Consider the following 23,432-nt stretch of genomic DNA (forward strand, 5'->3'; position numbering starts at 1 on the left):
CTCCCACAAGCAACCATCTCAGCTTTCTGGGAATTCTGCTGCACTGTAGCGGTTGGCGTAGTGTCTTACGCCCTCCATCCCAAAATAAATTAATTTTCTACTTTTTACCTATAATGTTTGCCTCTTTATCTTATTTAAAAAATTATGATTAATATTTTTATTTTTATTATATGATAAATCACGAATAATACTAATTTTTAAAATTTTTTCAAATTAAAACAGATGATCAAACGCTGAACACAAAAACCACAAAATTGGTTTTTTTGACAAAGGGAGTATGTTAGAAACTTTAGTTTCGGTTCTAAAATGTAAGTTTTTATATAATTCAAATTCTATATATAATATAATATATTTTTACTGATTCTCATGATTTAAATTATTTTAATAACAGATGCTTCTAAAAAGAATATAATTAATTTAAAATTTCAAAAATTAACCTATAGAATGACTAAAAGAGAATAGTTTAATATTTTATCTAATCTATACTAAACAAACTAAAAAATACTTATATTTTAGAATGGTTAGTATTAAGAGGCATATTGGTTGTGAGATTACCGTCACTATTTACAACAAGGGCCGATAAGTTTGAGTTGGGGGAGACGGTGATTGTTCTGCATATTTACAAATGAAAAATGATTTGTGAATAAAATTATTTATATACATTCTATTAGTGATCTAAATAACAATACTAGAAAATAAACTATGACAAAAAATATCTAAATCAACTTTAAATTTTAACTTTATAATTATAAGGAGCTTGCGAAAAGATGAGAACGCTCTAATTGTTTTTCCGACAAAACTAGTTTGATCGAGTTACTCGATAAAACCGGCCACCTTTCATCCTGTGTTAATCCAATTACCATAATGCCGTCCCCTTTTCCCTGTCGTCTCCATCTCATATACATGCCGATGTGGCAAGGCTATGCTTATCTGAACTTGACTATGCTTCTTTTTAATAATCTCTGCGTATCCATATCGTTAACTAATAACCATATGTAACCCAGAAAACGAAAAGTTTATCGTGGATGCGAAGAGCTGGAAGGGAGAGGAGGAAAACAAGAGTAGTCTCGCATATCAGGTCTCCACCGTCAAGTCATCAACTCCACTTGCGGTAGTGGCACCTGGCAAGAGTAATAAATTAAGGCCCCGTTTAGTTCTCAAAAATTTTCATCTGAAAACATCAAATCAAATTTTTGAACACCTAAATAGAGTATTAATCATAGATAAATTGAAAAACTAATTACATAGTCATGTGAGAAATCGTGAGACGAATCTTTTAAGCCTAATTAGTACATGATTAGCCATAGGTGCTACAGTAACCTACATGCACTAATGACGGATTAATTAGCCTCCAAAGATTCGTCTTGTAGTTTTCATGCCAGCCGTGAAATTTAATTTTGCATTCTTGTTCAAAAATCCTTTTCGATATCCGATTAAATGTATTATGTAATATGTAAAAATTTTTATTTTACCGACTAAACATCCCTAAGACGAAGATGGCGGCAGATCAGAGAGATCTCCAGATCAGAAGCCCGCCTTTCTGTTCCGGCCTCGAGCCGGCCATCCACACAGGAGGCGTCACGTGTACGCACGCACGAGACCCGCATCCTGGAGATGGAGGCGCCGTCGGCGGCTTGCTTTGGATCTTTGGCGGCGCCACGCCACGCCCCGGCGGGCAGATCAGAATAAAGAAAAAATAGCCGGCGCGCGCCGCGGATCGCGAGCCACCCGATCGAAACGGGTGGACACGCCGCGCGCCGTGCGCCCCGCCTGCTAGTAGCTACCGTAGCCCGGCCCCCACGCTTTCGATGGCCACCGCGAGAAAACGAGGCATCCCGTCGTGTCGTGTCGTGTGATCCGTGTCCCCTCGGCCGCCCACCATCGTGCGTGCGTATTCTCTCCGTCGAGAAATTAACATGTCAGTTTTTTAATATAATATTTAACTCTTCGTCTTATTTAAATTTTTTTACGATTAATAATTTTATTTTTATTAAATGATAAACACTTTATATGTGACTAATTTTTTTAAAAAAATTTATTAAAAGTTCTTCAAATAAAACTAATGGTTAAATATTTGACACACAAAAGTTGATTTTTTTGAGACGAATAGAGTACGTACTGTACTGTACTGCTCTCCCGCGCGCGCCGGCTATGAAACGATGCACGCAAGTACTCCCGGTCCCGAATAAATCAACTTTTTGATTTTTATATCGAGTATTTGACCATCCATCTTATTAAAAAAATTTAAAAAAATTTAAAAAATTAGTCACACATAATATTATTCATAGTTTATTATCGAACAAAAATAAAATTATTAATTATATTTTTTTAATAAAACGAATAGTTAAACATTACATCTAAAAACTAAAAAAAGTTGATTAGAAAAGTTGATTTGTTTTGCCGGCGGAGGCAGCAAGCTAACGTTGTACGCCAGGCAAGTCGATGGCCCTCAGATCGTCACGCGGACGCGGCTACATAAGGTGTGGTGTTTATATTATTAAAATTTTTAGGAGGAGTGTCATATTTAATGTTTAATCGGATGTTAGAAGAGGTTTTTGGACACGAATGAAAAAAATAAATTTTACGGGTAGCCTAGAAACCGCGAGACGAATCTTTTGAGCCTAATTATTCCGTCATTAGCATATATTGGTTACTGTAGCACTTATGGCTAATCATGGACTAATTAGGCTCAAAAGATTCGTCTCAAGATTTCTTCCGTAACTGTGTAATTAGTTTTTTGGTTCATCTATATTTAATGCTTTATTTAGATGTCTAAAAATTCGATGTGATGTTTTTAAAAAAAATTAGGAACTGATCAAGGCCTAAGCAACCGGTTTAACGATCGATCTCACTCTCTTGCCCTGCGCAAGAGCGACACGTACGTCCGGGCCAGCTGCTCGGCCTCCCGTGGCACCAAGACGAGCCCATGAAATCCTTGCTGCCACGGCGCCGCGCCGAGATTCCCTCGATCGCGCGCACGGCGCCGTAGACAGCCAGCCAGCCGGCCCGGGACGGTACCGAAGGTGCGGTGCAGCGCACGCGGAAGCCACCATTGGCTAGGGTTGGTTACCGGCGCCGTCCCACCCACTGGCGATCACGCAGAGCGCTGAGAACGCGCGCCGGCCTACACGCGTCGCCCCCACGCACACCCACGAAGACGTGCCGACGTGCCGCGCTCACGCGCACTGGCACCGCCGCGAGCTGGACGGAACGAGAAGAGCGTGGACGCGTCGAACCACGGAAGCCACGAAAGGCGATCGATAGATCGATCTATACGGCCCATGAACCATGGTGGTGGCGAACTAGCAGCGCCATGGGCCGGCGATTACCGCGATGCAGTTTCATGTGCAACGTCGTTTCTAACTATAAATATTTTAGATTGATTAGGATTAAAATAATATAATTTAATAAATAAGGATGAATATGGTTAGAAGGTAAAATGAGATAAAATGAAAACAAATTGAAAGAGAAGTGATAATGAGATAAGCAATAGTAACGTAAATGCTAACACTTTACTATAATATTAAAAATCTCAGAAATACTTATATTTTAGGATAGAGAAATGTAACACTATATTATATATACAGCAGACAATAAATCATTCAATCCACCCACCATAGAGAGGTGCTTAAACAAACTCCGAGATTAGTAGATCACGCTTCGTAGTACTCCAATGGGGAATGGTGGGGTCAATTGAGATCATCTGGTCTTACTTTTCTCTAACATGGTCCCAGAAAACGTGGGGTTTACAGGTCGGTTACCACGTCACAGTGAAAAATATTTAGAGGAACCGCGTCCATTGTGGGGCACCTACCTTGATAGGAATTGAGATCAGGTGTAGCTGAAACTAGAATTGAAAGCAATATAGAGTCATTCAACGGTCCACATAAATTATCACGAATACATTCTTTGCTACAGGACAATAGTGCTACAGTAGTTTATCGATCTACACCATTAGTTCCTTATTATATCGTGCTAGTGCAACTATTTAAGTCATGGTAACACTAGCAACCGGATCAAATCCTGATTGCCTTGGTAGGCAGCGGTCCTCCTCGTTAATCAGTGTCGTATGCTCGAACTGCGGGGGTGAGCTGCCCGGCCAGACCCGTCATCCCACATGTCGCATTCGATCATTTCTTCGTGCTCCCCACTTATAGTAACGGTTTTGAACGACATACGTTAGTCGTTGATTTCAGTCATGATCAGGGGTTACATCAGGATGTTGCGCGCCTACTGGCATTTGTGATTGTCTGACCCAGCCAAACAATAGCCGTTAGATAAGCTCGAACGAACCGGATGGTAAGGTCGCGGCACCCTTCGATTTTCATTAGCACACTTTTAAACTGCTAAGCGGTATATTTTTTTAATATAAATTAGGTGCTTTAAAGAATCAAATAATTTAATTTACAAGTTTTCAATGAATGATATTTAATTAATCATAAGCTAATTATATTTCTTGTTTTGCCTACGACTTAGTAATTAGCTAAAACCATCAGCTGAAGAGAATGCGGCCATCTTGCTAGCATTTCGTGAGGATCTCTGCCCCGGTCTTGGTAATCAGTATTGTGTGCTCGAACTGCGCGGCTAGGCTGCCGTCCGTCGTGACGGCCGTCCAGCCATCGTCCCACATGTTGCATTCGATGCTTCCCATGGTTAGGGCCGGTTCTGGACAAGATCAGGATCAGGGGTGTTGTGTTGAGAGAAGAACCGAAGCCGGCTGGGTCAGGTCAGAAAGAAAACCATGGGGGTTTTGCGTACCTATTGTGAATGTCTGGCCTTCAACCATCTGACCTGGCATATTGTTACCTGTTGCAAAAGAAAAGGCCGTCTAATGTTACAATTTTGGAGTTATTCCGAAGATGTGAGAAACTGTTCTTCATTTCAAGAGATACCCTAATCTACTGGCATTGTGATTTGTCTGACCCGGGTAATCTATTACTAACAGGTTGGTTCTGAGAAAGATGCATTAGTAACATGGGTATGTGGAAATGCACTAGCTCTTTGATTGGTAACAATGACTTACGCTGGTGGTATATGATTGGTTCTGAATGAAATATTCTCCCAACTCCGTGCCCAACAAACTGCTCCACGACACCAAATCCGTGCCTCCCAGCGTGCTCGCTGAAGTGTGAAAGCAAACCAATGAGCAAGAACTATTTGAGATGTACTTGAAATCAACCAAAGTTTGAAAAAGTTGCATCATAGATCCTAGCAATTAACCAATGGGTAATATGAAAACACATCAATTGATATCAATTCATAAACTATTTTGCCATTTTGCAACATTGATACAGCTGTGAAAGGTTATAAAGTATAAACGCAGGGGACTTAAAACACAACGTATGAGATGGCAATAACAGAATTGACAATGTTTTGTAGTTCAAAGTGTTATTTTTTAATGAAGACCTAATAACCAGTGGGTTCTCAAGAAAGGGGCAATGGCGGTTCTGTTTGTATTTGACAAAAACACTTATTGAATGTTTGCGACTTTGGGTTCAAATAACTGAGAGTGATCATTTTGGTGCAACTTAACTAGTAATAGAGTATAAGTTTGAAAGGTTTCTCCTAAAAAAGCCTTCTGTCTACAATAATACATATGGTAAAAGGCTGTTTTCCATTGGATTATAGATGTGAAATTCCTTGCCTTGCTGGCCAAGACATAAATATGGAATGAGATATTTATACCTTATTCTTCTGCCAATTTTCTTAAAGCTGGTACCATGTTTGCAAGCTGATATAGCCCTGAGCATGCACTCTTCAGTAACCTGATAATAGTGCCATTATGGTTCCTGATTTACATTAGTAAAGAGATGGTTTTGACGGAAGAGTCGCCATCAAAGCTAGATACTAGATCTGATTAGATAAGTAAATGCAAACCAACATGTAAGCAATATGACAAGCAAAAATGAACACAAAAGACCTCCTCATAGAAATAATACATGATCAATGGATTCCTCATTTTGGTGGGCCTACCATGGTGCACCATAGCCCAGTTTAGCCAGTTTGGTTCTCTGCCAGTACTAATGACCGTAAAATCATGAATTCTAATAATACGATTTACATGTGTTGCACAGATAAAGATATAAGTACCTTCACAAGTCGTTTACTGCCTTCATCTACTTCTCCACATAGGAAAGTCTTTGAGGTGTCCCCATGATAGCCCTGAAATGGAAAGGGATATTGCTTCAGATGGTGGTATACAAATTCTTGTGTGAAATACAACAACGGTATGAAGTGAGAACTACACAAAAATAGAGTCGACATACATTCAGGTAGACAGTAACATCGATATTAATTATGTCTCCATCCTGCAAAACAGCAAAATAATAAAACAATAACAACATCGTTAGTGGAGCAATGGGAGTGATAACAAACAATTGACTAGGTAGGCTTTCTCCCTGAACCTGCAGTTTGCGAGAATCAGGAATTCCATGGCAGATGCATTCGTTCACAGATGTGCACACACTTTTTGGAAACCCCCCATATCCAAGCGGGGATGGATAGGCTCCAGCATCAATGATCATCTTGTGCACTGATTTATCAATTTCGTCTGTTGTTACAGAGGGCTGATAGAAAGGATGCAATAGATTTCTTACTGAAGCTATAATTTATTATGGAACAATCAACTTCAAGAGAAATGTATGCTGTCTAAATGCAAACTTACTTTCACTAATGTTCCTGCGTATTCAAGAACGCGGGCAGCAAGCTCACATGCAGCTTTCATGTGAACGATGCTCTCTTTGTCATGCATTTGTATCTCACTTGCTATCTCTGGGGCATCTTTTTTACCAACGTAAGGAGGTCGAAGTATGTGCCCTGGTACTGGTAGAGGTGGACTCACTGTCCCAGGGGTCAGCGGCGCTCTTTTCTTTAGTTGTTCCGGACTTTGCTTTCCTTGCCTTGAGTTTTTGTAAGCGTTAGAATGGTATGAAGATGACCATCAAGATGCAGTGGCATTCATATTCCTAGGTGATCAGCCACTGAGCCACATTTCTTATAGAAAGTAAAAGGTTAATGTGTATAGGTGGATTTATACCTTGTGTTTGCCTTCTCCAATCCCTGTAATCTCTTTGCTTGGACAAGGAAAGGCTTCTGAAAGCAACTTCTTCCTTAAAAATTAGAATACATTAAACATAAATTGGTTTGAGTAACAGAAAGAAATAATATATTACTGAACATATTTCCATAGTATCATTGCAGACGTGCAGTTATGCAAATGCCACTAATAAAGAGAATCACTGATTTTTTTTAATCTTTTATGCAAGAAGAGAATCGTTGATTCTGAGTTACCAGATGTTTTTTTTTTCAGCTCAAATGCAAATTTAGCTTTGCTATATCGTTGTTTAAGCACATTAAATTATCCCTTCCTCATCAAAATTCAATTTCCTATACCCATTCCGTCAACACATCCAACCTGCCGTAGTTATTATTCAGACTTCAGCAGGGAAAAAAACAGCGTTATCTACCCATCCCAGTTCCTAACATCGTTTCAGGCTTTCTCGCACGTAAGTAAACACCCTTCTCCTTCTCCATCATTCATAGCTTGTTTCAGCAACACCACTTGCTGTTTAAACCAATCGTTGCCGCTTGCCACAGCGAGATGCTCACACGCAGCAACAGCGGGCTCTCAAATGGCCAAATCACAACCGACCGACAGCAACAGCGGACTCAGATCAGATGAAGGGGAGATAAAGCTTCTAGAAGCTTCAGGAACTCACCCCCACACCCCTTGCCGGAGCCAAAATCCGAATACAATAACGGGGATAAACGAATGATAGATACCTCGGCCACCGGAGCGGAACGGCGGGGGGCGGTGCAGCTCCATTGAGGGGACCTTGACCGCCGCCATCGGAGCAGCTATCTCGCCAAAGCAACGGCGGCGGCGCGGCGAGGAGGGGGAGCGACGAGGCCTTCTCGCGGCGGAGCAGCCGCGGGAAATGGGGGCAGAGAGCCGGAGGTTGAAGAGGATAACACGGGAAGGCAGAAGATTTTTTTTTTTCTCTCTCTCTCTCTAGGAATTAACCACTTGGGCCGGAACGGGATTGCCGCTCACGTGAGGCCCGTTATGTATGGGCCGGAAATGGATTCCCGCCCACGTGCGGCCCGGCCCGTACAGGCAGGCCCGTTATATGATTGCGCGTACGAGTTCTCTCTCCATCGCCCGAATCGACTACTCGCCGCCGCCGCCCACCGAAAAGGCTATTTCGCGCGCGCGCGAACACCCCTGAAAATGCTGTTTCTAGCCCATGATTTGGCCCAGTTTCGGTCCACAATGGAGAAAACGACCCATTTTTTAATATACGGTATATGGGCCGGCCCATTTGCTGTGTATATGTTTTTTTTACTTTATGGATATAAAGTTTGCATGTATAAAGTATGTGTATCAAGTTTACGTGTGTGTGTATATATATATATAAAGTTTGCACGTATAAAGTTTATGTGTATAAAATTTACGTGTATAAATACATGTATATATACATATATGTATAAAGTTTACATGTATAAATTTACATGTCTAGAGTTTCTAGGTATAATCTTATATTTCTAGAGTATGTGGTGTGTATATAGAGAGGATGTGGTGGGCTGGTTTTCACCCGGGGCAGTCAAAAAAACGTTCGCTCGCTGTGCCCGACCGCGACTGATCGCGTATTAGACCTGCCCGCGGCCCACGGCCCGCCGGACACAAATGCAACAATAGTTCCCAATTATCTTCGCCAACCAGAAAAGAAAAACACCATAATCCCGGCTGCAATATTTTTAATGTAACTCATGAAGCATTGAATTAATTTGATTGAAACATTTCTAAAAAATTACAGAACACACCGTTCTTGCCTCCTCTTGTCGGACCGTGAAATATCGTAAACCTAGGTGAGGGCAAGGATGTGTTAAAAAATACACCCGCTATAATTACGACCTAATTATATTAGATGCGCACGACTAAAACACTAAAACACTGTAATAATTAATTAGAAAAGAAGATAAAATGAGTGACACGGTAATCGTTGAATGGTTGAGTCGTAGTTAAGTTATCATGATACCCAAATGAACGCTTTTATGGACGATCAATCTTTTGACCGCACTTTTATGTTGCGACACTGCACCAAAATACAGTACTCGCATAAGGGGTTACTTGTATAGCTTTTGCGATGAATTATCAAGTGATTTTTTCTTAAAATTATCTGAATATGAAGTGTAATTATAATTTAATTATTATATAATCAAAACATAAGTTCTAACTTAAATATATCTCTAGCTAATCAATAGGTATTATTAATTTGTACGCTGTTAGAGCATCTTCAACAGATTTACCACATGTCTCTCAGATAAATTTTAGCAATTTAATACAAAATTAAGCTTCAACAAATTTGCCAATTAGATGGTTAAGTCATCCGATTGGTCAAACTGCTTCCAATTATCAATTTTAAAGTAGGTGGTCAAATATATAAAAAAGAGAAGCGAAAAGGAGATATTATTGAAGATATTGCACGCGGATTACACGTAGCCACTCCCACTTACTCTATATAATTTCGGGAGAAAAGAAACACGGTTGGCAGGGGAGGACACGTCAGCGCGACGAGGCGCTTGTCCAGAATGTTCATGCATGCCGATCCCAAACATGAGCTCGATCCAACGGCCCCGACTCGCCAATTCGGCATTCGCCATGGCCATGGCAAGCTCCCGCCCAAACGACACGGCACACCAGCAGCACACCAGCGAGCCGCGCCGGCTCCCCACGCGTCACTTCCTCGGCCTCCCCGCCGCGACGTGTCTCCCTCCCCGACGTGTCATCCCGCGCCACTGCCTCCTCCAGCCCTCCTTACAAAGACCCCCGCTTCTTCACCGCGCAAAAGCAAAAGCCATACGACCGCACGTACGCACGAACGCTCGTCTAGCTAGCTTCGTTTGCTTCTCTCTCTTCTTCGTCGGTCGGTCGGTCGATCCATGTCCAGGCTGATGGCCGCCGTGCTGCTCGGTGGCGCGCGCGCCGGCGCCGCCGCGGTGCAGGCCGGTAACGCCGCCGCGGTGGCGCTTCGTCCGAGGCCGTCGTACTTTGCCCCTCCCAGGCCGCGGCCGGCGGGGTGGAGCCGCCTGTGCCTGCAGGCCGCCCCGAGGTCATCACAGGTACGTACGGTTCGTCGTCGACTCGCCGTCGTACTCGCTAGGCGACGTCCCGTCCCCGTTCTTGGCTGACATAGTGACATGCATGGTCGTCGACGCTTTGTTCGAGCAGGCGTACGGAAACGCGCCGGCGGACGACCGGAGGGACGTCGGGGAGAGGTACCGGGACGCGGCTGAGGAGGCGAAGGAGGCCACCGGCGACGCCAAGGAGCGCGCCAAGGGGATGGCCGGGGAGGCCAAGGACACGGCGCTGGAGAAGGGCGGCCGCGTGGCAGACCGGGCGGCGGAGGTGGCCGACAGTGCCAAGCACGAGGCCAAGGACACGGCGTCGCGCGCCGCCGACAAGGCGGCGAACGTGACGGACCGGGCGAAGGACGAGACGCGGGAGATGGCGCGCGAGGCCGCCGACAAGGCGGCGGACTTGAAGGACCGTGCCGAGGACGCGGCCGCGCAGGCGGCGGACAAGGCGAAGGACACGGCGAGGGCGGCGAAGGACGAGACGGCAGAGGCGGCGGAGGGGGCCATGGAAAGCGCCGGCGAGGCCAAGGACAGGACCATGGAGGGGACCAAGCACACCGGCGAGAAGGTGGCGGAGATGACCAAGGAAGGCGCGAGGAAGGTGGTGGAGACGGCGCAGGCCATCGGCGACAAGGCGAAGCAGACGGCGCAGGACGCGTGGGGTGCCACCAAGGAGGCGGCGAAGGGCGTCAAGGACACGGTCGCCGGCGAGACGAAGGTGGAGGAGCACTCGACGTGGGACGACGTCGACGCCGCCACCAAGGAGCGGGACAGGATAGCTCAGGAGGAGAAGAAGAGGCAGGCCAGGGAGAAAGGCGCAGGCTTGCCTTAAACTGAAAATGCTAACGAAGAATGAACTGCTGCATACTTTGCTGTTGCATGCATGTACTGAGCCATCTTTTTAGCTGAATTTTAGTCAGTTTAAGTTCTTTTGGTTGAATAATGTTGGCAAACTTTGAAGATCTAATATCTGTAATTGGAAGGAACATATTGAAGCTATGCAAATGTACTAATAATGTACACACTTGTTATTGTTCTAATGTGCACTACATGCTTTAGGTACTTCTGTACTAAACAGCACTATTTATGTAGATTCAGCTGAATATATTAGTGGAGAAACAGAGGATTTTCTAACCTGAAAAATCTGATTGATAGCTGTCTGGAACCTTTACTGGAAGAATCACTCTCTTAACTCCAGTTATCAGGAAATGGACTGAAACCTTGACCACACTGAACTACTCCCTCATCGGAATACGCTAAAAATATGTAGAAATGATCCATTTTTTTCCCTGTTAGCACTTTGCAGGTATCAAAACTTTTTACTCAAAAAACTCGAACGAGTACTTGTCCAGTACATATGGCAAAAAAATCTCCTCTTCACAGGAATACATATGTTAAAACTCACCACACTGTGATGTGCTTGCTACACAATATTTGCAGCTATATTTCGCAATTGTACAAAATTACAGGAGACGTAGATTCCTACAAGATAAGTTATCCCTTTATGAATAATGCCAGGACTGCAACTATCCTTTTCGCCGCTGCCATTCCTCTCTGGTTAGTGTTATCTCTACTTGGTAAGCCATGAACAAAACGAGCGGGTGTCGAAATGGTACCTTTCGACAATCAAACATAAGAGGTCAAGCGCACCTGCATCACATTTGAATGCGGAATGCTCATCGACATGATCGCCCTGCTGCAATTGTTCCTCAAGAATGCGAAAAAGTAGTTTATGATCAGCTTCTTGAAGAACCAAGAATTCTTCCTGGCTTTGACGATGGGGTTGTCAATGAGATAGACGGCTCCAGATTCTTTGGCCTGCCTGATGAATGCGAGCTCCAGCTCAAAGTTCTGTGTGTAATCCACTACGGGGTCGAGCCGAGGCGTTGAGCAACTGGCCTCAGGAATAACTTCTACCGAAGGCACAAAGTCTACCAGGAGAGGGACGTCAAGCGAGTAGAGGCTACCATTTGGTGCTACGATTGTCCTCACAGGGGTTGGAGGCTCCTCATCAGAGTCGATGTCATCTTCACTTTGTAGGGAGAGCTCTACTGCCTCCCGCTGTATAAACTTTTCGAGGCCTTCAATCAGAAGGCGCTCAAATATGCCATGGTGCTCCTGTTTCTTGTCTTTGTACCCATACCTACACAAATCCAAGTCAATACCATCATAAGCTTTTTGTGATGATTACATCCTTGGAGCCGAATAACTTCAGGAGAAACTGCACCACAGTATCTATTTCGCATGACAATTAACTGCAAAATGCTTATGACGACAACAGCTAAACTGAAGTGTTCATGTACGATACAACATACCTTGCAATACAGCGGAACATGTGATAGCCCCTTGAGCAGACTCGTTGGAAAAGAAACCTTTCACTTTGGGGAACCACAGGCACTGGTACATTCCTGATGCATACAAAAACGATTATCGAGTGGATTGCTGGAAGCGCAGTCAGAAAATGACCGAAAATTGCCGGAACTCCTTTCACTATGTCACTGTAGACCAAGCCTAATCCAGGAGCTCTAATAGTACCAAGGTTGGGCCCCAATTTTCTCATCAGATCCTTTGAAAGCTTCTTTTTAACTTCACTGTCATACTTCAATTTGCTTCCATAATTCCAGATGAACATAATCAAGAGAAGGACCGATGCAAAAATTATCAGAGCCCAACCTCCATCTCCAACACTACACAGAGCTGATGAGAAGAAAACCAACTCTAAGGAGAGGAACATGATAACAAAAGAGAGAACTTTGACGATATTGGTTTCCCAGATTAGAAGCATTATGATTGCAACATAGACCGTGGCCATTATCATCACCCCAAGCTCAGCTATGGCTGTTCAAAATGGCACAAAGGAAGGGTAAAATACTGAGTCATTACACCTTATTAAAGGAATAAGCAGATAAGTAAACAGTTGGCATTAAAACGTATAACTAGATTATTAAGCTATTATTACCATATGCATTGCCAACGTCATATATGCTTCTGAACAACAGAATAAAGCCCAAGCAGGAAGCCAATAAAAACCAGTTCACAACAGGAATGTATATCTTAGCCATAAATTTCCGAGAAGTATGGATGATTTTGAGCCGAGGAAAGCAACCAAGAGCTATTGACTGCTTTAGGCATTGGAATATAGCTGTCGTCATTGTCCTGCTGGCAATCAATGCAGCTAAGTTGGCTATTAAGAAAACAGGCCAGAAAACTCCCCCTGCAATGAAAACAGTAACCCAAAGTATGTAAGTACTGTGGGATATGTAGCATGATCTAAAAATAAAGAATTAAAATAATTCAAAATGCAAAGAATGGATCGAGCTTATCCATTAAACAAGACTGAGCTAAATGTCAACATCTGACTTACTTGGGATGGATGAGAAGAAGATCTGCTCAGATGAATTTTGGTTTGCAATGAGAAAAGCAGCTTGTCCTAAATAGGCCAAGACAAGGCAAGGAAGAACAAGAAGCACAAACATTGACTGTAGAGGAGAAATAAGATGGAATTAGATAAAACTACAGAGAGGTTACATTGAGTATCTGAAGAAATGCTAGCAGATGATACCTGAACATATCTTACAGGGAAGTAGCAAAGATTTGCAAAGATTGCCTCGGATCCTGCAATATGTTTTGAATAAGATCAACCAGGTTTCTTTTAGTGAGAAACAGTATGGTTTCAAGTAGACATTTAAGAAAAAACTTCGTAACCAACACACTACTTTCTAGAATTAACGGGTGTTAGAAAGTAAACAAGAGAATCAAACAAAAGAGTCGAATATTCCTACTTAAAAACAGAATACTACTAATGGAAATCAATTGTAATTGATTATAGTTCAAGAAGTGATGGTTTTACCTGTTGCACATAAAAGACAACCAGCAAGGGACACCCAAGCCTGAAAGGGATTCCTCCCAAAATAATAAATGATGTAGAGAGGATTAAATGCTTTGAAAGCTGCTGGGCCATATGTACTGAGATTGTATATACCAATTCCTCCGAGACAGCAAAACCATATAAGTAAAGAAGGGCCAATTGCAAACCCCATTTTGCTAGTGGCGTACTTCTGTACACTATACAAGATTACAAGAAGCGCAACTGAAATCATCACCACTATATCTGCAAATAAAATTTCATGGGGTTAAATAGATAGTTTGCTTAGGTGCTAACACATACAGGGGTTTAACGTATCACCTTGCGAGGCATTTGGTATCCCAACTTTCAAGCCACTGACAGCAGATAGCACTGAGTTCAAGGATAAAAGGCTAAATGTTAACTAACAAATAATTCCCAGGAAAGGAACAGGTTTGCCTATGTACAAAAATATTAAGTACCCATTTGATCCCTTGTACATTGTACATTCTTCATGATGTACCCAGTAATAGCTACTTGAACATGAAGTATACAGAAAAGGAAAATGGGATAACCTGACATTGTTGGTGTGATAACTCCATTTGATATGAACATTGAAGTCCCAAATAGCACTAAGCCTACAAGCAACTTCTTCAATAACAATGAAGATTCAAGCTTCTCCTTTACTTTTATGGATCTCTCAAGCTCTGGCGTAGGAAGTTTGAGTCGAAAACTTGACATCCTCTTCTCAGAGTGTGCTTGGTTTGGAATGAGACTCACTTTCGCATTTCTGCAAATTAAAGAGTACAAGGCAAATATACCACCTGTAGAGTCATGCAATCATTCAAAGATGTTAATCCTCTAACTTAGTCATATATACAAGACTGAATATGACCAACTCAATTCACAACCTCGGGTATACCTTCACCATCATCATTGGCCCAAAGGACAACTAAGACATACTTCACTAATGGCACCAAAATTAGAGTATAAAGGACGAGTGACAGTGCTCCAAGAACATCCTCTTCTCCAAGAACAGGATACTTGTTGAACATGACATCGAATGTATATAGTGGACTTATTCCAATATCTCCAAACACCACAGCAAGAGTCTGAAGGGCAAGAAACATTGTCCTGCCAAAATCAAACTCCTGCACATGTAAATAAACCATATGGAAGATAATTAAGGAAACATTATCAATAATGCCAGCCATTTCTCTACTACTTAAAAAGTGCAATCGTCCATCCACCTCATCCTCTCAGCTCACGCAACGCACAACCACCGACTCAAAAAGAAAACAGAAAAAGAAAATAATCCTCTGATTAAAGAATCCCCTAGAGAGCACACATATAGCCCATCCTTAATCATAGGGGGCCGTTGCAATGCATGGGTCCTGTTACTATTTTTTAAAAAAGAAAAACAATGGGTTTTACTAGTACTAGGCTATAGGTAAATTTTACTGAACTTGCCAATAAGAATATCCCACTGGTCAGGTGTTTTCAAATATTTCAATTTTGGAAGGAAATCTGAAAATATTACTCTGGTGACATTTTCAGATCTACATGTTTCCTTTATTGAAAATTTGTCATTACCTGGATGAATCTTCAAACCGTTTGCTTATAGAATATTGTGCTCAAACCAGTGTTTTCCTTTTTGAAAGAAAAGGCAGGAGATTTGCCAAACAACCAGTGTTGTTGATTGCATAAGACACGTGACGCTGAAATTTACAACACCACATCAGCCTATACATAAGTCTTGCTAGTTAACCCCATCCACTTCTACTCTCAAATGGGTGATACAAGAAAATTCTCTAAACGAGAAAACATGCTGATCAGTTGAAATTCAATCTTCAAATGATGTCACCTCCCGTCTATGCACAAGAGAAAAAAGAAATCACATATAAAATTATTATTAACTCCTATCATAATTCCCCCCACATTAGTCCTTAATTTTGATAGCACTTAATATTTATCAGAGGTCCACAAATTTGCAACAAGGAACTAATCTCAGCATAAACATAAAATTGTATAATATTTCATTGTATCAAACAGTAATGTAACTTCTCTCTAGCATCTGATCAATTACAAACAAACATTGTCGTCCACTCGTCCAACACAGTTACACCCAGACTAAAAGGTACTAGTATGGACCTAATCGTTGCAATTTCCTCAACATTCTAAGCGCCTACCAAGTCCGCTGTAATCGTATCGTCTAATCACAGAAAAATCATTTCCTAATCTCTCACACCAAATGACACGCACAAGCAAAAAAAAAAAAACGAAGTAATCAACCGAGCCACGGCCCTCACCTCGGTGTCCTCGACCGGGTGCGCGACGGAGACCTCGTAACCCTCGACGTCGAACCAGTCCACGGACGGCACGGTCCGGATCAGCTTCTGCTTCCTCCCCTCCTCCTCCCCCTCCTCCTCGTCCTCCTCCGCCTCCTCCTCCTCCGACTCGAAGCTCCCGCCCCTGCCCACGGCCCCGACACCCGCAGCGCCCCCGACGTCCTCCTCCTCCTCCTCCCCCTCCGTCTCCGTGGACACCCACCGCCACTCCACCGATGGCGCCTTCCGCATCCCGCCGCCCGCCCACTCCACCGATGGCGCCTTCCGCATCCCGCCGCTCGCCCCCCACTCCACCGATGGCGGCCTCCGCATCCCGCCGCTCGCTCCCCACTCCACCGACGACGCCTTCCGCATCCCGCCGCTCGCCGACGACTCCGCGGCCATCGCGCGCTCTCGATCGGATCGAGGAGGCAAGAGGGGGAATTTTTTTTCTGTGTTGCGTGTGGAGGCGAGGATGGAGGAGAGATCGGGAGAGGGAGAGAGGAGAGAGAGGGCGCGACAAAACCGCGAGCCGGAGAAGAGAGGGAGACGAGTGGGTTGAGGCCAAGTGGGAGAGCGCGAGCGGTTTCGTTCGCGGGGACGCTGCTGAGGTGGCACGCGTGCTGGCCACGTGAGTCAGACATGTTCCCCCTTTTTTTTTTTCTCATTTAAAAAATTTTATCCAGATTTGGAATTTAGAAGTTTTTATGAATTTTATCCAAATGGATACAAATTTAGCACCTGAATTTCATTTGAAGATTTAGGCCATGTTCTTTTTATCTCCGTGGATTTTGGATTTTTTATATATAAAGTTTTCATCTAACCTTTTTAAAACAAAATTTTAACTTTTTTAATAATTAATTCAATCGTTTATACCATCAAATTACTATCGTAAAAGTCAAATAATTCAAAAATCAAAATCTTTATGACTTCCAAACAGGGCCTTTCATACAAGTTCCTGTTTAAAATCAGACAGGGTAGCCTGTTAGCTTCAGATAAGTTTCAGTCACTGTCAACTCCCACTACGGTTGGAAATCCAGACATCCCTGGACTCCAATAAATTTTCTTCAGTGTTTTTCATGATCTCATCTGTTTTGGAATTGATACTTGAGAGAGACATGCAAACATGGTCAAAAAGGCAAACAAAAGTGAAAGACGATCCCCTTCCTTTCACTTTCAAAAGGCTTCTTTTAAGTTCCATGAACTTACCAGAAAACCAAATGATTAACACCGTAGTCCCCCTTTTGTTTATGAATCAGAAATCATCAGGGCATGTTCAATGGGCTCTATCTCAAGCCATATCAGTAATAGGAGTCTATCTTATAATGATACGTATAAAGATAGAGTCGGGTGTGGTTTCTTCATTAATGCAATAAAATATTTTTTATTACTCTAGTTTTCTTTTTATACACCCTCGTACAAGGAAATTTCTTTTAATAAATGCTTTCAGTCAACTCTAACCCGTTGCCATGCATGACAACAACTTTTCTCTCTCCTTCTCTCTTTCCTCCACGCCACCAAATTTACTTATGTGACGAGTGAGAGAGTCGACTAATAAGCAACTTTTGTACGTGCCCTCGTCTTAACCTCGCAACTAGCAAGAACAGTTGCAAAAGAGAGAGCTTTTGCCTGCTGGATATAGTTACACAAGTGTGAGTGTTTTTTTTTCTGGAGCTGCAGCTCTGAAACTCTGAAACTGTGTGCCGTTTAAATGTGCACACGGAGATTGACCATCTTTTAGTAAATCCTAGTACTAGCTTAAAAGTCTTCAGTTCCAGCTTGATGCAGTTATTATACAATTGCAGAGTGGAGCAAGATGTTCTGATTAATTTAGCATCTCAAACGTGCCTAGCATAGCTTTGACATCGACCACTGTTTCATTCCATTACCCAAAACCAATGACCTGGTGATTAGAATTTAGGAGAGAATGAGTTGACTAAGTTCGTTCTGAAACTTCTGAAGAACTGCTTGCAGGTACAGGCCCAGTGAGTGTTGCTAGTCACCATGGATTCTGAAAATATATTTCAAAATAAATTCTGAAAAGCACAAAGCATCACCGAATGATTAATATCTATTTGGATCGAATTATGACAGTGTTGCATCAGGTAAAACATAGTACCCTGACAAGGAAGAATATGCAAACAAACAATAGTACAGGATCCTATGCTGTCCAGTTCATACTGCACAACAATTTCTTAGCCATTTTGCTCAAATAGAGTAATAAAATTATATACAATTCAATCCATTTCAATAAATAGTGCCAACAAATTGCAAACCAACCTCTCAATATCATCATTTGCTTGCAGGTTTATTAGCAACAGCCAAAGTTTAAACTTTGAATCATATTTTTACGGTTGATCGTAAGTTATTCATAAACCACGAATAATATCAATATAAAAGTTCTAACTATGGGATCATCGGACGCAGATTCGGTGACATTGTCCGTGACATTTTCAGTGACATTGAGTCATTGACATGTGAAACTCACGTGGGTCCAAGCACATATGAGTCCTATACGTTAGTGACTTAATATCATCGAGAATGTCACGAGCAACGTTACCAAATCCGAATCGAAGATCATCAGTTTTTTCCATCCAATCAAGACATGGTTTCCCACCTCTAACTTTAACCAGTGACGGATCTAGCCAATGATGTCAGAGGGCTCTAAACATATTATATAGGATTTTGTTTTTTAATTGATTTTAACATTAAATTTATGAGATATTTATGAGACTTCCATAGCTTTAACGAGGATAGTAGAAGCTCGAGCCCCCAATGTCCCTAGGCTAGATCTGCCTCTGACGGTAACCACAGTTAAATCGTGAGAAATCATATAAAATTTGTCAAAAGTTCAAATAATTTTCAAAATTTGTTTGAATTCAGAGGCTTAACCGCTGCAAATCTGAAAAGCCCCAGGAGCTCAAAGCGCATGATCCGTTTCCTTATCCCCTCCCACCTCACCCACCTCGCGTCGTGCCTTTGACTCCTCCCGACCTCCTCAAAACCGCGGGCCGCAACCCGGCGCCGCGCCGCGCCGCCCACCGGCGGCAGCCACCGCCGCGCGAGCGACAGCTATATAGACCCCCCCCCCCACCCAGACGGAGCCCCGAGCAACCCGCACAAGTCAGCGCTCTCCCCCGTCCAATGGCGTCCTCCCTCCTCACCACCCCGTCCCAGGCCCTGGTGGCCCCCGCCGCCCGCCGCCGCGGCGGCTCGACGCGGGTGTGCTTCCCGTCGGCACCCGTCCAGCTCCAGCGCCGGCTGCGGGTGCGCGCGTCGGTGGCGATCGAGAAGGAGACGCCCGAGAGCGAGCCGCCGCCGACGTTCCTGCGGGAGGACGGCTCCGGGGCCGGGTCCGGGTCGGTGCGGGAGCGGTTCGAGGCCATGATCCGCCGGGTGCAGGGGGAGGTGTGCGCGGCGCTGGAGGAGGCCGACGGCAGCGGGGCGCGGTTCGTGGAGGACGTGTGGTCGCGGCCTGGAGGGGGCGGGGGCATCAGCCGGGTTCTCCAGGACGGGCGCGTGTTCGAGAAGGCCGGGGTCAACGTCTCCGTCGTGTACGGGGTCATGCCCCCCGACGCGTACCGCGCCGCCAAGGGGGAGGCTGAGAAGAACGGGGTGGCGCCGGATGTCCAGAAGGCTGGGCCTGTGCCCTTCTTCGCCGCTGGCATTAGCTCGGTAAGACGCATTGCCATGAAAAGTCTAGGTGTTTTTGCATTCGGACATGCTACTATCTTAGCTCTAGCCATTGCATTCCCGTCAGGAAACCTGGAATTTTTAGCATCAGAGGTGGTAAACCACAATTCCATGCTTCAGCTTTTTTGGCATCAGAATTGGAGCAAACTGTTGGCTGGTCATGTATTGTTGGGGAGTCCTCACATTGCAGCTCTCTGAATTATTACCATTTTGTGTTCATAATTTACATTTTTTTAAATGCCATATGCTGCTAGACAAAAGTCTGCAGTTGTTGGAATCTACTAATGTGATTTCTTTTTTATTGTGATAGCATAACTTTGCATTTGAGTATTCAGTTAAGCATTTAGATGATAAAATTTATATGAACCTGCTTCTTTTTCCTCTTCCTGTATTTGCTTATAATAAAATTCTGTTTTTTTTTTCAGAAATTTGAAACATGCTGCAAATCGTTAGATGTTTTACTTATCATTTTAAGAAAAGGTGGCCATGCTTTTTTATGCCTGTCATATTGGTTCAATCACTATTTGGACCAGTAGAGCTATAAAGTAGCTAGATCTTTAGCTAAGATGTGTTCTTTTGTTGATGAAAGATGAAAAATTATCTGATTTTTGTGATGGATATTTAATAGTATAAACAATGGAGTTAACTACTATAGAGTTAAAAATCTACTTTACAGCTGTGAGGTGATGAACTTATATATAGAAGCGTGCTCGCAAAAGTCGAGGAGAAAGCTGAGAATAATCTGCTAAAAACCCGTTTAACTAGTTTGCTCTTGTTCGGAGACATCACACTTTTCCATTAATGGGATTATTGTTTTTGTTTTCAGGTTCTTCATCCCAAGAACCCATTTGCTCCAACATTGCATTTTAACTACCGCTATTTTGAGACAGATGCACCTAAAGGTATTTCTACAAGCAGATCTGTACTGCACAATTTAGTTTCATCAAGTGCTGGCCAATCTCAGCAGTTTTATGATTGCTGGAATTTTCTCCTGCATTGATTTGTTTGCTATATACCAGCCACTTAATTTTTTTCCCTAGAAAGACATTATTGAAGCTAGATTAAAAGAAATCTTGATATATGTAAGAGAAATGAAGTAATCTTATTTACTCTAATGAGCAAATATAAACTTCTTGACACTTTCATAATGTTTATAATTATTTTGCATTTAGTCAGCCACTTAAACAGGCTTCATTATCTTGAACAGTGAATCTCGTCTTGTAGATTATAAATTCATAATGTTCTGTTTGCAGATGCTCCTGGTGCACCAAGGCAGTGGTGGTTTGGGGGTGGTACTGATTTGACTCCTTCATATATCATTGAAGAGGATGTGAAGCATTTCCATTCAGTATGTTAACAATTCGTATGCCTTACAAATCCAGTAGACTGTCATTTGCTACTTCAAATACATGGAAACTCATTTAATATTCATGTTGTTTCAGGTTCAGAAGCAAGCTTGTGATAAGTTTGATCCAAGTTTTTACCCAAGATTCAAAAAGTGGTGTGATGATTATTTCTATATTAAGGTATGTTCAGTTTCTTATTTAGGGCTATAAAAATTAGGAAATGAATGAATTGTACAGTCAAGAGAACTTTCTATGCCTGAATATATGTTGCCTTGGTTCAGATATCTGCAATTCTACCTATATCTTATGTTCATTCCTTTGGTAATTGATTACTGATCCTGTGCCATTGTGGTTTTGAGTGTAAATTGGTTTAATTCTGAAGAAAGCATTTTCCCTACATTTTCACCCTGTGTTAAATGCTCATGGTTTGTCCTTCAATGCAGCACCGTAATGAACGTCGGGGGCTTGGTGGAATATTTTTTGATGATCTCAATGACTATGATCAAGAAATGCTTCTTGGCTTTGCTACTGGTAAAACTCACTAGAATGAGCACACAAACTTAGTCCTGTATAGTAGCTTGTTTTGTTTGTGAATGATGAACTAGTCAATATATATGACCGATAATTCGATCAGTTTGTTTTCAGGAATTAGTTCAGAATGCGGAGCTCTTTAAATGTGCTTTTATTATCTCACTGACTGCACTATACTAATTCCTTTTGAACCCAAGTGACTGCTGTTTTCATGTTGGATGACTTGAACAACACTGGTCAAAATGGACCTAGTGAAACCCAGTGTTTTGTTTTTTTATTCAATACACACTATTTGTACTTTTATTTTATGTTGACAATCAGTTCGTCTATCTACAGAATGTGCAGATTCTGTAGTTCCTGCATACATACCAATTATTGAACGCCGGAAGGACACTCCATTTACTGAGGAGCACAAGGCATGGCAACAATTGAGGAGAGGTCGCTATGTGGAGTTCAATCTTGTAAGTGATCTTAGATGAGCACAGCTAGAGTCTTGCTGTAGTACCTATTTTTTCTGACTTAAGTTCTGCTTCTTTTGAAGGTATATGATCGTGGTACCACATTTGGCCTCAAGACTGGGGGAAGGATCGAGAGTATTCTGGTTTCTCTTCCACTGACTGCAAGATGGCAATACGATCATGTAAGCTGAAATGCTCTCTTGCCTAGCCAGCTCGATAAACATCACAAAATATTTCACGCCTCCAGCGTTAAAACATTGACAAAGTTTGGTATAAATAGTGAGCACAGACTATTGAATCTGATAAATTATCGTTGACTCGTTAATGATCATGTTGCATGTCACACTTTAATCGGGGTCAGGCAGGTTTCCTGATGTGCCATTTGCTTGCAGGCACCTGAAGAGGGAACTGAAGAATGGAAACTTCTCGACGCGTGCATAAATCCCAAAGAGTGGCTCTGAATATCTCAATAGTTGAGTTTCGTGCGTTCAAATCATTTGTTAGTTTTCCCCGCTCTCTGTAGTCTTACGATCTCCAAACATGTCTAGTTATTTCACGTGTAGAGTCCTGAATAACTGTATGATGTAATGCGGGTGCTTTATTTCATCGGTCGAGGTTATTGAGCTTTGTAACTGTGGCATCTGTTTCTTTTTGTGAGTGAATGAAAGGTAGCCGGTGAGCCTTTTCTTAGAGGCAACAATTTCCTGTTTATTTATCGAGATAGTCTAATGTGTTCAGTTCTATAATACACCATCGACTTTTATCTAACTTTTATGATTTACCATCAGCGTCCGATTGGTTTCTGTTAGTACTATATATATTATGCCCTAATGATCAAAACACCCTGAGATAATAACTCCCCAAATTTGGACAGGTTTCTGTTAGTACTGTATAATTATGCCCTAATGATCAAAACACCCCTGAGATAATAACTCTTCAAATTTGGACAAATACTCCCTCTCTCCGTATCCGTATTTTAACAGACAACATCGTTGACTGTTTTTGCATACATTTGATCATTCATTTTATTTAAAAAATATATAATTATCATTTACTTTATTGTAATGGGATCTATTACTAAATTCTTTTTAATTAT

The 23,432-nt window shown here is 42.5% G+C and overlaps 4 protein-coding genes across 4 annotated transcripts; 2 read left to right on the plus strand and 2 right to left on the minus strand.

The window, feature by feature from the left end:
• Positions 1 to 4,390: 4,390 nt before the first annotated feature.
• Positions 4,391 to 7,971, minus strand: LOC102711429 (methionine aminopeptidase 1B, chloroplastic-like). Its single transcript, XM_015836085.2, has 10 exons — positions 7,783 to 7,971; positions 7,037 to 7,109; positions 6,665 to 6,899; positions 6,405 to 6,566; positions 6,267 to 6,308; positions 6,091 to 6,162; positions 5,686 to 5,765; positions 5,024 to 5,121; positions 4,759 to 4,806; positions 4,391 to 4,665 (listed from the first exon to the last, which is right to left on the minus strand). Exons 1-10 carry the CDS (start codon positions 7,847 to 7,849, stop codon positions 4,520 to 4,522), a joined length of 1,023 nt encoding a protein of 340 aa, XP_015691571.2. The 5' UTR covers positions 7,850 to 7,971; the 3' UTR covers positions 4,391 to 4,519.
• A 1,971-nt stretch (positions 7,972 to 9,942) lies between these two features.
• LOC102711698 (late embryogenesis abundant protein 76-like) lies at positions 9,943 to 11,176 on the plus strand. Its single transcript, XM_040523269.1, has 2 exons — positions 9,943 to 10,122; positions 10,232 to 11,176. The coding sequence occupies exons 1-2, from the start codon at positions 9,943 to 9,945 to the stop codon at positions 10,967 to 10,969; spliced, it is 918 nt and encodes a 305-aa protein (XP_040379203.1). The 3' UTR covers positions 10,970 to 11,176.
• A 311-nt stretch (positions 11,177 to 11,487) lies between these two features.
• Positions 11,488 to 16,813, minus strand: LOC102711973 (probable potassium transporter 15). Its single transcript, XM_006653690.3, has 10 exons — positions 16,291 to 16,813; positions 14,904 to 15,132; positions 14,557 to 14,805; positions 14,324 to 14,374; positions 13,988 to 14,248; positions 13,700 to 13,752; positions 13,502 to 13,616; positions 13,097 to 13,351; positions 12,453 to 12,975; positions 11,488 to 12,280 (listed from the first exon to the last, which is right to left on the minus strand). The coding sequence occupies exons 1-10, from the start codon at positions 16,711 to 16,713 to the stop codon at positions 11,764 to 11,766; spliced, it is 2,676 nt and encodes an 891-aa protein (XP_006653753.3). The 5' UTR covers positions 16,714 to 16,813; the 3' UTR covers positions 11,488 to 11,763.
• Positions 16,814 to 19,290: 2,477 nt separating this feature from the next.
• Positions 19,291 to 23,084, plus strand: LOC102720978 (oxygen-dependent coproporphyrinogen-III oxidase, chloroplastic). The gene is made up of 8 exons (XM_015836086.2): positions 19,291 to 19,983; positions 20,828 to 20,903; positions 21,255 to 21,349; positions 21,444 to 21,527; positions 21,791 to 21,878; positions 22,215 to 22,339; positions 22,420 to 22,518; positions 22,729 to 23,084. Exons 1-8 carry the CDS (start codon positions 19,453 to 19,455, stop codon positions 22,795 to 22,797), a joined length of 1,167 nt encoding a protein of 388 aa, XP_015691572.2. The 5' UTR covers positions 19,291 to 19,452; the 3' UTR covers positions 22,798 to 23,084.
• Positions 23,085 to 23,432: the final 348 nt, after the last annotated feature.

The sequence above is a fragment of the Oryza brachyantha genome, chromosome 4, assembly GCF_000231095.2.
Source record: "Oryza brachyantha chromosome 4, ObraRS2, whole genome shotgun sequence".
Lineage (NCBI taxonomy): Eukaryota > Viridiplantae > Streptophyta > Magnoliopsida > Poales > Poaceae > Oryza > Oryza brachyantha.